General features: G+C 39.8%; 1 protein-coding gene across 5 annotated transcripts in view; it reads right to left on the reverse strand.

The window, feature by feature from the left end:
• Positions 1 to 14,027, reverse strand: part of LOC129856837 (collagen alpha-1(XIV) chain-like) — a 254,053-nt gene that overhangs the window by 77,290 nt on the left and 162,736 nt on the right. For all 5 annotated transcript variants that reach the window (XM_055924547.1, XM_055924545.1, XM_055924543.1 and 2 more), the window contains exon 34: positions 3,986 to 4,144. In XM_055924547.1, the coding sequence (XP_055780522.1) occupies positions 3,986 to 4,144 (159 nt within the window). The remainder of the gene's footprint in view (positions 1 to 3,985; positions 4,145 to 14,027) is intronic.

Below are 14,027 nucleotides of genomic sequence, written 5' to 3' on the forward strand. Positions count from 1 at the left end.
TACCCTCTCTGCTCTCTGGGAGGTGCTACTGTTGGAGTCTGTTCTGTACCCTCTCTGCTCTCTGGGAGGTGCTACTGTTGGAGTCTGTTCTGTACCCTCTCTGCTCTCTGGGAGGTGCTACTGTTGGAGTCTGTTCTGTACCCTCTCTGCTCTCTGGGAGGTGCTACTGTTGGAGTCTGTTCTGTACCCTCTCTGCTCTCTGGGAGGTGCTACTGTTGGAGTCTGTTCTGTACCCTCTCTGCTCTCTGGGAGGTGCTACTGTTGGAGTCTGTTCTGTACCCTCTCTGCTCTCTGGGAGGTGCTACTGTTGGAGTCTGTTCTGTACCCTCTCTGCTCTCTGGGAGGGACATGACATCACACACAACCCACTGGGCACTCACTGGCTGAATCAACGTCGTTTCCATGTCATTTCAATGAAATTACGTTGAACAAATGTGGAATAGACGTTGAATTGACGTCTGTGCCCAGTGGGAATGTACTTTCACTGAGAGAGAGAGAGAGAATCACTTTTAAACACTAGGCTAAAATAAATGAAATGTATTTCTTATGAGAATACACATTGATAAGATGAAACTGCTGAGGAAATATGAAAGCCTCACCACTTTAAAGGACAATAAACTGAGAATTAATTGTCAAACATCTCGGGGGACATTTCTTTCTTTCCACCAATTCCCTCAAAATGCTGTACAAAGCACTTTCTTTTCATCAGACTGTCTCCAGAAATAATAAAATAATACATTCTTACATAGTTGCAAATCAGTCCATTCATCTACCCTCAGAGCTGCACCGAAATCATCACACAACTGTTATGCATCTAACAAAGACTGTTCCTCATCTTATTTCCTGTCCTGACATCTTGGGTCACATTGATCCCAGTGAGGAAGACCAGGACTGTGTTGTTGTGGTGTTATAGAGGCTGTAGGGTGTTGTTATAGAGGCTGTATGGTGTTGTTATAGAGGCTGTAGGGTGTTGCTATAGAGGCTGTAGGGTGTTGTTGTGGCATAATAGAGGCTGTATGGTGTTGTTATAGAGGCTGTAGGGTGTTGCTATAGAGGCTGTAGGGTGTTGTTGTGGTATAATAGAGGCTGTAGGGTGTTGCTATAGAGGCTGTAGGGTGTTGTTGTGGTATTACAGAGGCTATAGGGTGTTGTTGTGGTATAATAGAGGCTGTAGGGTGTTGTTGTGTTGTTATAGAGGCTGTAGGGTGTTGTTGTGGTGTTATAGAGGCTATAGGGTGTTGTTGTGTTGTTATAGAGGCTGTAGGGTGTTGTTGTGGTATTACAGAGGCTATAGGGTGTTGTTGTGGTGTTATAGAGGCTGTAGGGTGTTGTTGTGGTATAATAGAGGCTGTAGGGTGTTGTTGTGGTATAATAGAGGCTGTAGGGTGTTGTTGTGGTATAATAGAGGCTGTATGGTGTTGTTGTGGGACTATAGAGTCTGTATGGTGTTGTTATAGAGAATGTAGGGTGTTGTTGTGGTATAATAGAGGCTGTAGGGTGTTGTTGTGGTATTATAGAGGCTGTATGGTGTTGTGGTGGGACTATAGAGTCTGTATGGTGTTGTTATAGAGAATGTAGGGTGTTGTTGTGGTATAATAGAGGCTGTAGGGTGGTGTTATAGAGGCTGTAGGGTGTTGTGGTGTTGTTATAGAGGCTGTAGGGTGTTGTTATAGAGGCTGTAGGGTGTTGTTGTGTTATAATAGAGGCTATAGGGTGTTGTTGTGGTATAATAGAGGCTGTAGGGTGTTGTTGTGGTATAATAGAGGCTGTAGGGTGTTGTTGTGGTATAATAGAGGCTATAGGGTGTTGTGGTATAACAGAGGCTGTAGGGTGTGGTTGTGGCATAATAGAGGCTGTAGGGTGTTGTTGTGGCATAATAGAGGCTGTAGGGTGTTGTGGTGTTATAGAGGCTGTAGGGTGTTGTTATAGAGGCTGTATGGTGTTGTTGTGGGACTATAGAGGCTGTAGGGTGTTGTTGTGGTGTTATAGAGGCTGTAGAGTGTTGTGGTGTTATAGAGGCTGTAGGGTGTTGTTATAGAGGCTGTATGGTGTTGTTGTGGGACTATAGAGGCTGTAGGGTGTTGTTGTGGTGTTATAGAGGCTGTAGGGTGTTGTGGTGTTATATAGGCTGTAGGGTGTTGTTGTGGGACTATAGAGGCTGTAGGGTGTTGTTATAGAGGCTGTAGAGTGTTGTTGTGGTGTTATAGAGGCTGTATGGTGTTGTGGTGGGACTATAGAGGCTGTAGGGTGTTGTTGTGGGACTATAGAGGCTGTAGGGTGTTGTTATAGAGGCTGTAGGGTGTTGTTGTGGTATAATAGAGGCTGTAGAGTGTTGTTGTGGTATAATAGAGGCTGTAGGGTGTTGTTGTGGGACTATAGAGGCTGTAGGGTGTTGTTGTGGGACTATAGAGGCTGTAGGGTGTTGTTATAGAGGCTGTAGGGTGTTGTTGTGGTATAATAGAGGCTATAGGGTGTTGTTGTGGTATAATAGAGGCTGTAGGGTGTGGCTGTGGTATTATAGAGGCTGCAGAGTGTTGTGGTGTTATAGAGGCTGTAGGGTGTTGTTGTGGTATAATAGAGGCTGTAGGGTGTTGTTGTGGTATAATAGAGGCTGTAGGGTGTTGTTGTGGTATAATAGAGGCTGTAGGGTGTTGTTGTGGTATTATAGAGGCTGTAGGGTGTTGTTGTGTTGTTATAGAGGCTGTAGAGTGTTGTTGTGGTATAATAGAGGCTGTAGGGTGTTGTTGTGGTATAATAGAGGCTGTATGGTGTTGTTGTGGTATTATAGAGGCTGTAGGGTGTTGTTGTGGTATAATAGAGGCTGTAGGGTGTTGTTGTGGTATTATAGAGGCTGTAGGGTGTTGTTGTGGTATAATAGAGGCTGTAGGGTGTGGTTGTGGTATAATAGAGGCTATAGGGTGTTGTTGTGTTATAATAGAGGCTGTAGGGTGTGGTTGTGGTATAATAGAGGCTATAGGGTGTTGTTGTGGTATAATAGAGGCTATAGGGTGTTGTTGTGGTATAATAGAGGCTGTAGGGTGTGGTTGTGGTATAATAGAGGCTATAGGGTGTTGTTGTGTTATAATAGAGGCTATAGGGTGTTGTTGTGGTATAATAGAGGCTATAGGGTGTTGTGGTATAATAGAGGCTGTAGGGTGTTGTGGTATAATAGAGGCTGTAGAGTGTTGTGGTGGTGGTATTATAGAGGCTGTAGGGTGTGGTTGTGGTATTATAGAGGCTGTAGAGTGTTGTGGTATTATAGAGGCTGTAGGGTGTGGTTGTGGTATTATAGAGGCTGTAGGGTGTTGTTGTGGTATAATAGAGGCTGTAGAGTGTTGTGGTATAATAGAGGCTGTAGGGTGTTGTTGTGGTATTATAGAGGCTGTAGAGTGTTGTTGTGGTATTATAGAGGCTGCAGAATGTTGTGGTATAATAGAGGCTGTAGGGTGTGGTTGTGGTATTATAGAGGCTGTAGGGTGTGGTTGTGGTATTATAGAGGCTGTAGGGTGTGGTTGTGGTATTATAGAGGCTGTAGGGTGTGGTTGTGGTATTATAGAGGCTGTATGGTGTGTTACTGAAAGCTGTAGGTCTATAGGACAGCCAGCTCAGAGAATGATGCAGAGACTGACAGACAGTACTCTGTGTTTCTCTAAATGAATACTACCGTGCTCTGAGCACGCACCCCGTGCTCCGAGCAAATTGGAGCATGGAAGAGTCAGAGTATGAGTTTAAATCAAAGTATGTGAAATGAAGCTTCTGGAATGCGCACTCCGTTTGTACATATTTTAAAGCATTGATGCAAGCTTCAATGGAAAGTAGGCACAGAAATATGACGCAACCACGTAAAAAATTTCCACAACATTTCTTGAAATCAATTTGAGATAGAGAAAATAAACTTGAACTTCGGAATGAAATGTTGCCCATTCACATCTCACATGTTGTTGTGAGCTGCACACTGTGTGGTAGATTCCTCCCTCATTCTTACCGGAGCTGAGCTGTCCCTCTTCCCTATGGATCGCACCATGCGTCCCAGTACCTCCACCCCGTCTATACTGATGTTGCCAGCCGCGTTGATGGGCTTTCCTCCCACTACCTTACAGTCAACCACCACCCTGGCTGTGGTCTTACTGATCGCCACGTGGAGCTGTGGGAAGAGGAGATGGAACACCATGTTTTAAACATACTGACACAAACCACAGTATTATCAGTCTGTGGGGAGAGGAGATGGAACACCATGTTTTAAACGTACTGACACAAACCACAGTATTATCAGTCTGTGGGGAGAGGAGATGGAACACCATGTTTTAAACATACTGACACAAACCACAGTATTATCAGTCTGTGGGGAGAGGAGATGGAACACCATGTTTAAAACGTACTGACACAAACCACAGTATTATCAGACACACTTTTAAAAAGTATATTTTATACAACACCTACATACATGCTTCATAAATCATCTATAAACAAATGTCAATCAATCTTACTGTATAAGGGTCCTATAACGGGTCCTTGAATGTGGTGCTTTGCTGGATGTGGTATAACTATCATCCAGAGAGTAGATGCTGTCTCCTAACAGTCAGTCATTGGACAATATAGCAGGCGTATCAAGTCATCAGCACTTTCATTAAAATAAACAGTCAGTCATTGGACAATATAGCAGACGTATCAAGTCATCGGCAGTTTCATTAAAATAAACAGTCAGTCATTGGACAATATAGCAGGTGCATCAAGTTATCAGCACTTTCATTAAAATAAACAGTCAGTCATTGGACAATATAGCAGGTGTATCAAGTCATCAGCACTTTCATTAAAATAAACAGTCAGTCATTGGACAATATAGCAGGTGCATCAAGTCATCAGCACTTTCATTAAAATAAACAGTCAGTCACTGGACAATATAGCAGGTGCATCAAGTCATCAGCACTTTCATTAAAATAAACAGTCAGTCACTGGACAACATAGCAGGTGTATCAAGTCATCAGCACTTTCATTAAAATAAACAGTCAGTCACTGGACAATATAGCAGGTGTATCAAGTCATCAGCACTTTCATTAAAATAAACAGTCAGTCACTGGACAACATAGCAGGTGCATCAAGTCATCAGCACTTTCATTAAAATAAACAGTAGTCCGTTGTATTAACTCAAAGTGTACAGTTATCTGCTGTAAAAGTAACAGTGAAATCCAACTCTGACTCATTCTCTGGCTTCAAACTCCAAGTCCAAACTCTGGCAGTAGTTCAATGGTAAACTCCAAGTCCAAACTCTGGCGATAGTTCAATGGTAAAGTCCAAGTCCAAACTCTGGCGATAGTTCAATGGTAAAGTCCAAGTCCAAACTCTGGCGATAGTTCAATGGTAAAGTCCAAGTCCAAACTCTGGCGGTAGTTCAATGGTAAACTCCAAGTCCAAACTATGTCGGTAGTTCAATGGTAAACTCCAAGTCCAAACTCTGGCAGTAGTTCAATGGTAAACTCCAAGTCCAAACTCTGGCAGTAGTTCAATGGTAAAGTCCAAGTCCAAACTCTGGCGATAGTTCAATGGTAAACCTGTCTGTTGCTGTACTCTATCTAGTCACAACCCTATCAATTGGCTGTGAGCAGGGCCGACCAATGAGAACTATTGCCCATAATAAACAGTAAAGGTGTAATGTCCATTTTGAGAGAAATCTCTGGGTTGAGTCACCTTAAACCATTGTTCAAGAAATTGTTTCTTAAGAAATACACTACGAGTCAAAAGTTTTAGAACACCTACTCATTCAAGGGTGAAGACATCAAAACTATGAAATAACACATATTTAATCATGTAGGAACCAAAAAAAAGTGTTAAACAAATCAAAATATATTTGATATTCTCCCATCTGGTTTGGGCTTAGTGGGACTATCATTTGTTTTTCAACAGGACAATGACCCAACACACCTCCAGGCTGTGTAAGGGCTATTTGAGCAAGAAGGAGATTGATGGAGTGCTTCAGATGACCTGACCTCCACAATCCCCTGACCTCAACCAAATTGAGATGGTTTGGGATGAGTCGGACCGCAGAGTGAAGGAAAAGCAGCTAAAAGTGCTCAGCATATGTGGGTACTACTTCAAGACTGTTGGAAAAACATTCCAGGTGAATCTGGTTGAGAGAATGCCAAGAGTGTGCAAAGCTGTCATCAAGGCAAAGGGTGGCTATTTGATGAATCTCAAATATAAAATGTTTTGATTTGTTTAACACTTTTTGGGTTACTACATGTGTTATTTCACAATGTAGAAAATAGTAAAAATAAAGAAAAACCCTTGAATGAGTAGGTGTTCAAAAACCTTTGACCGGTAGTGTATCTCATAAATGACTTCAAGATTTACCTGCCATGCGCAACTATCAACTTTCTCCTTGTCACAATGTATTGTAGCAATTCACAATAAATCACGGGTTTCCCAGACAGGCTCCTCTGCTGTTCAGGGGTACAAAGCTGAGTTACAACCGTAAGTCTGTCAGGTGAGAGAATTGCAATCATAATGATCGCGTCCCAAATGGTACCCTATTCCCTAAATAGTGTCCTACTTTTGACCACTACCCAATGGGCCCTGGTCAAAAGTAGTGCACTACATAGGGAATAGGGTGCAATTTGAGATTCAAGCATAACATTTCCAGGGAAAAGTACATCTCAGCCCCCACAGTAACAAGGTGAGGCTAATCTGAAGTTAGACAGAGTTGATATTTGTGCGTCGGAAACAGAATCCATTTGGCCGTTCTGTGACGTGTGTAATACTCTATACGGTCGTTTCAATGGGTTCTCGGAGTGAAACTATTTTCTCCAGTTCACTGGGTCTGGTTGTGTTTATACATGTCAGAGACTGTCAAAGCCTAGCTGCCTGCCTGCCTGCTTGTGTTCTACGGTTGGATCCATGGTACAGTTCCAAATGGCACCCTACGCCCTATATAGTGCACTACTTTTGACCAGAGCCCATTACACTATATAGGGAATAGGGTGCCTTTTGGGACACTGCCCAGGACTACTGTTGTGGGTTTAGAGACACACTAAACCCAACACACAGACAGCATATCAACCTCCTTCTCAGCTAAAGACAATTACAAGACAGAGAAACATTTTTCAAACCACCAATTGCCTGAACAAAAAAATGTTTTGCCCAAACAACAAAAAGTTCAACAGTCTACCAACGACCACTGTATCCACAAGGCCTGGGATGCATCTGAAACAGTACCCTATTCCCTATATAGTGCACTGCTTTTGACCAGAGCCAATGAGGCTCTACATAGGGAACAGGATGCTCATTTGGGACAAAGCCCATTAATCAAACAGTGTTTATTCACAGTCTGACCAGCGTGATGGGGACAGTATCTCTGCTGTCTGTCTGTCTGTCTGTCTGTCTGTCTGTCTGTCTGTCTGTCTGTCTGTCTGTCTGTCTGTCTGTCTGTCTGTCTGTCTGTCTGTCTGTCTGTCTGTCTGAGAGTGACTATGAATAGGGAGGGTAGTTTAAGGGATGAAACCCATGACCTTGATGATGATATTCAGGACAGGGACGGAGGGGACGGTGAAGAGAGGAGAATAAGAAGTAGAGAGGAGAGGAGAGATAGGAGAAGTGGAGAAGAGAGGAGAATAAGAAGGAGAGAGGAGAGGAGAGACACACACACACACACACACACATTCTGTCCCGCGGGTCAGATGGGTCCTCTGATCAATTGTGTTATAATTCGAGTGCCAACATGATGTATTAGCCTATTTCATCCAGCGCGCTAGCTGTGTTTTTAATGCGAACGGCAAGTGTCACTGACATCCCCTCCGTTCCTCCTCGCTCCTCTCTACTGCAATACGCAGCGGTTCATTTGTTTGCTTGCTTTTTCCATTTGAGATATCCCTGTTTTTCATCTCTGGATTTCTACACCGTGTGTGGACTGATGGGGTTTTCTATTACAGCAGATAGGCAGAGTGCATTTTGCATCCTCTTACAAAACAGCCTTCTTCACTTTATGGAACTGACAATAACTCACAGAGGAAAAAAAACAGGAAACCGATGGAGTACAGTACGGTATCACTTCAGAGTGGTAGAAAACAATATGATTCATTAGACTTCTTCAGTACGGTATCACTTCAGAGTGGTAGAAAACAATATGATTCATTAGACTTCTTCAGTACGGTATCACTTCAGAGTGGTAGAAAACAATATGATTAATTAGACTTCTTCAGTATGGTATCACTTCAGAGTGGTAGAAAACAATATGATTCATTAGACTTCTTCAGTACGGTATCACTTCAGAATGGTAGAAAACAATATGATTCATTAGACTTCTTCAGTACGGTATCACGTCAGAGTGGTAGAAAACAATATGATTCATTAGACATCTTCAGTACGGTATCACTTCAGAGTGGTAGAAAACAATATGATTCATTAGACTTCTTCAGTACGGTATCACTTCAGAGTGGTAGAAAACAATATGATTCATTAGACTTCTTCAGTACGGTATCACTTCAGAGTGGTAGAAAACAATATGATTCATTAGACTTCTTCAGTACGGTATCACTTCAGAGTGGTAGAAAACAATATGATTCATTAGACTTCTTCAGTACGGTATCACTTCAGAGTGGTAGAAAACAATATCCTTCATTAGACTTCTTCAGTACGGTATCACTTCAGAGTGGTAGAAAACAATATCCTTCATTAGACTTCTTCAGTACGGTATCACTTCAGAGTGGTAGAAAACAATATGATTCATTAGACTTCTTCAGTACGATATCACTTCAGAGTGGTAGAAAACAATATCCTTCATTAGACTTCTTCAGTACGGTATCACTTCAGAGTGGTAGAAAACAATATGATTCATTAGACTTCTTCAGTACGGTATCACTTCAGAGTGGTAGAAAACAATATGATTCATTAGACTTCTTCAGTAAGATATCACTTCAGAGTGGTAGAAAACAATATGATTCATTAGACTTCTTCAGTATGGTATCACTTCAGAATGGTAGAAAACAATATGATTCATTAGACTTCTTCAGTACGGTATCACGTCAGAGTGGTAGAAAACAATATGATTCATTAGACATCTTCAGTACGGTATCACTTCAGAGTGGTAGAAAACAATATGATTCATTAGACTTCTTCAGTACGGTATCACTTCAGAGTGGTAGAAAACAATATGATTCATTAGACTTCTTCAGTACGGTATCACTTCAGAGTGGTAGAAAACAATATGATTCATTAGACTTCTTCAGTACGGTATCACTTCAGAGTGGTAGAAAACAATATCCTTCATTAGACTTCTTCAGTACGGTATCACTTCAGAGTGGTAGAAAACAATATCCTTCATTAGACTTCTTCAGTACGGTATCACTTCAGAGTGGTAGAAAACAATATGATTCATTAGACTTCTTCAGTACGATATCACTTCAGAGTGGTAGAAAACAATATCCTTCATTAGACTTCTTCAGTACGGTATCACTTCAAAGTGGTAGAAAACAATATGATTCATTAGACTTCTTCAGTACGGTATCACTTCAGAGTGGTAGAAAACAATATGATTCATTAGACTTCTTCAGTACGGTATCACTTCAGAGTGGTAGAAAACAATATGATTCATTAGACTTCTTCAGTACGGTATCACTTCAGAGTGGTAGAAAACAATATGATTCATTAGACTTCTTCAGTACGATATCACTTCAGAGTGGTAGAAAACAATATGATTCATTAGACTTCTTCAGTACGGTATCACTTCAGAATGGTAGAAAACAATATGATTCATTAGACTTCTTCAGTACGGTATCACGTCAGAGTGGTAGAAAACAATATGATTCATTAGACTTCTTCAGTACGATATCACTTCAGAGTGGTAGAAAACAATATGATTCATTAGACTTCTTCAGTACGGTATCACTTCAGAGTGGTAGAAAACAATATCCTTCATTAGACTTCTTCAGTACGGTATCACTTCAGAGTGGTAGAAAACAATATCCTTCATTAGACTTCTTCAGTACGGTATCACTTCAGAGTGGTAGAAAACAATATGATTCATTAGACTTCTTCAGTACGGTATCACTTCAGAGTGGTAGAAAACAATATCCTTCATTAGACTTCTTCAGTACGGTATCACTTCAGAGTGGTAGAAAACAATATGATTCATTAGACTTCTTCAGTAAGATATCACTTCAGAGTGGTAGAAAACAATATGATTCTTTAGACATCTTCAGTACGGTATCACTTCAGAGTGGTAGAAAACAATATGATTCATTAGACTTCTTCAGTACGGTATCACTTCAGAATGGTAGAAAACAATATGATTCATTAGACTTCTTCAGTACGGTATCACGTCAGAGTGGTAGAAAACAATATGATTCATTAGACTTCTTCAGTACGATATCACTTCAGAGTGGTAGAAAACAATATGATTCATTAGACTTCTTCAGTACGGTATCACTTCAGAGTGGTAGAAAACAATATACTTCATTAGACTTCTTCAGTACGGTATCACTTCAGAGTGGTAGAAAACAATATCCTTCATTAGACTTCTTCAGTACGGTATCACTTCAGAGTGGTAGAAAACAATATCCTTCATTAGACTTCTTCAGTACGGTATCACTTCAGAGTGGTAGAAAACAATATCCTTCATTAGACTTCTTCAGTACGGTATCACTTCAGAGTGGTAGAAAACAATATCCTTCATTAGACTTCTTCAGTACGGTATCACTTCAGAGTGGTAGAAAACAATATGATTCATTAGACTTCTTCAGTACGATATCACTTCAGAGTGGTAGAAAACAATATGATTCATTAGACTTCTTCAGTACGGTATCACTTCAGAGTGGTAGAAAACAATATCCTTCATTAGACTTCTTCAGTACGGTATCACTTCAGAGTGGTAGAAAACAATATTCTTCATTAGACTTCTTCAGTACGGTATCACTTCAGAGTGGTAGAAAACAATATCCTTCATTAGACTTCTTCAGTACGGTATCACTTCAGAGTGGTAGAAAACAATATCCTTCATTAGACTTCTTCAGTACGGTATCACTTCAGAGTGGTAGAAAACAATATCCTTCATTAGACTTCTTCAGTACGGTATCACTTCAGAGTGGTAGAAAACAATATGATTCATTAGACTTCTTCAGTAAGATATCACTTCAGAGTGGTAGAAAACAATATGATTCATTAGACTTCTTCAGTACGGTATCACTTCAGAATGGTAGAAAACAATATGATTCATTAGACTTCTTCAGTACGGTATCACGTCAGAGTGGTAGAAAACAATATGATTCATTAGACTTCTTCAGTACGGTATCACTTCAGAGTGGTAGAAAACAATATGATTCATTAGACTTCTTCAGTACGGTATTACTTCAGAGTGGTAGAAAACAATATGATTCATTAGACTTCTTCAGTACGGTATCACTTCAGAGTGGTAGAAAACAATATGATTCATTAGACTTCTTCAGTACGGTATCACTTCAGAGTGGTAGAAAACAATATCCTTCATTAGACTTCTTCAGTACGGTATCACTTCAGAGTGGTAGAAAACAATATCCTTCGTTAGACTTCTTCAGTACGGTATCACTTCAGAGTGGTAGAAAACAATATGATTCATTAGACTTCTTCAGTACGATATCACTTCAGAGTGGTAGAAAACAATATCCTTCATTAGACTTCTTCAGTACGGTATCACTTCAGAGTGGTAGAAAACAATATCCTTCATTAGACTTCTTCAGTACGGTATCACTTCAGAGTGGTAGAAAACAATATCCTTCATTAGACTTCTTCAGTACGGTATCACTTCAGAGTGGTAGAAAACAATATGATTCATTAGACTTCTTCAGTAAGATATCACTTCAGAGTGGTAGAAAACAATATGATTCTTTAGACTTCTTCAGTACGGTATCACTTCAGAGTGGTAGAAAACAATATCCTTCATTAGACTTCTTCAGTACGGTATCACTTCAGAGTGGTAGAAAACAATATCCTTCATTAGACTTCTTCAGTACGGTATCACTTCAGAGTGGTAGAAAACAATATGATTCATTAGACTTCTTCAGTAAGATATCACTTCAGAATGGTAGAAAACAATATGATTCATTAGACTTCTTCAGTACGGTATCACTTCAGAGTGGTAGAAAACAATATCCTTCATTAGACTTCTTCAGTACGGTATCACTTCAGAGTGGTAGAAAACAATATGATTCATTAGACTTCTTCAGTAAGATATCACTTCAGAGTGGTAGAAAACAATATGATTCTTTAGACATCTTCAGTACGGTATCACTTCAGAGTGGTAGAAAACAATATGATTCATTAGACTTCTTCAGTACGGTATCACTTCAGAATGGTAGAAAACAATATGATTCATTAGACTTCTTCAGTACGGTATCACGTCAGAGTGGTAGAAAACAATATGATTCATTAGACTTCTTCAGTACGATATCACTTCAGAGTGGTAGAAAACAATATGATTCATTAGACTTCTTCAGTACGGTATCACTTCAGAGTGGTAGAAAACAATATACTTCATTAGACTTCTTCAGTACGGTATCACTTCAGAGTGGTAGAAAACAATATCCTTCATTAGACTTCTTCAGTACGGTATCACTTCAGAGTGGTAGAAAACAATATCCTTCATTAGACTTCTTCAGTACGGTATCACTTCAGAGTGGTAGAAAACAATATCCTTCATTAGACTTCTTCAGTACGGTATCACTTCAGAGTGGTAGAAAACAATATCCTTCATTAGACTTCTTCAGTACGGTATCACTTCAGAGTGGTAGAAAACAATATGATTCATTAGACTTCTTCAGTACGGTATCACTTCAGAGTGGTAGAAAACAATATGATTCATTAGACTTCTTCAGTACGGTATCACTTCAGAGTGGTAGAAAACAATATCCTTCATTAGACTTCTTCAGTACGGTATCACTTCAGAGTGGTAGAAAACAATATCCTTCATTAGACTTCTTCAGTACGGTATCACTTCAGAGTGGTAGAAAACAATATCCTTCATTAGACTTCTTCAGTACGGTATCACTTCAGAGTGGTAGAAAACAATATCCTTCATTAGACTTCTTCAGTACGGTATCACTTCAGAGTGGTAGAAAACAATTTCCTTCATTAGACTTCTTCAGTACGGTATCACTTCAGAGTGGTAGAAAACAATATGATTCATTAGACTTCTTCAGTACGGTATCACTTCAGAGTGGTAGAAAACAATATGATTCATTAGACTTCTTCAGTAAGATATCACTTCAGAGTGGTAGAAAACAATATGATTCTTTAGACATCTTCAGTACGGTATCACTTCAGAGTGGTAGAAAACAATATGATTCATTAGACTTCTTCAGTACGGTATCACTTCAGAGTGGTAGAAAACAATATGATTCATTAGACTTCTTCAGTACGGTATCACTTCAGAGTGGTAGAAAACAATATGATTCATTAGACTTCTTCAGTAAGATATCACTTCAGAGTGGTAGAAAACAATATGATTCTTTAGACTTCTTCAGTAAGATATCACTTCAGAGTGGTAGAAAACAATATGATTCTTTAGACATCTTCAGTACGGTATCACGTCAGAGTGGTAGAAAACAATATGATTCATTAGACTTCTTCAGTACGGTATCACGTCAGAGTGGTAGAAAACAATATGATTCATTAGACTTCTTCAGTACGGTATCACGTCAGAGTGGTAGAAAACAATATGATTCATTAGACTTCTTCAGTACGGTATCACTTCAGAGTGGTAGAAAACAATATGATTCATTAGACTTCTTCAGTACGGTATCACTTCAGAGTGGTAGAAAACAATATGATTCATTAGACTTCTTCAGTACGGTATCACTTCAGAGTGGTAGAAAACAATATGATTCATTAGACTTCTTCAGTACGGTATCACTTCAGAGTGGTAGAAAACAATATCCTTCATTAGACTTCTTCAGTACGATATCACTTCAGAGTGGTAGAAAACAATATCCTTCATTAGACTTCTTCAGTACGGTATCACTTCAGAGTGGTAGAAAACAATATCCTTCATTAGACTTCTTCAGTAC

Source organism: Salvelinus fontinalis, chromosome 6 (genome assembly GCF_029448725.1).
Source record: "Salvelinus fontinalis isolate EN_2023a chromosome 6, ASM2944872v1, whole genome shotgun sequence".
Lineage (NCBI taxonomy): Eukaryota > Metazoa > Chordata > Actinopteri > Salmoniformes > Salmonidae > Salvelinus > Salvelinus fontinalis.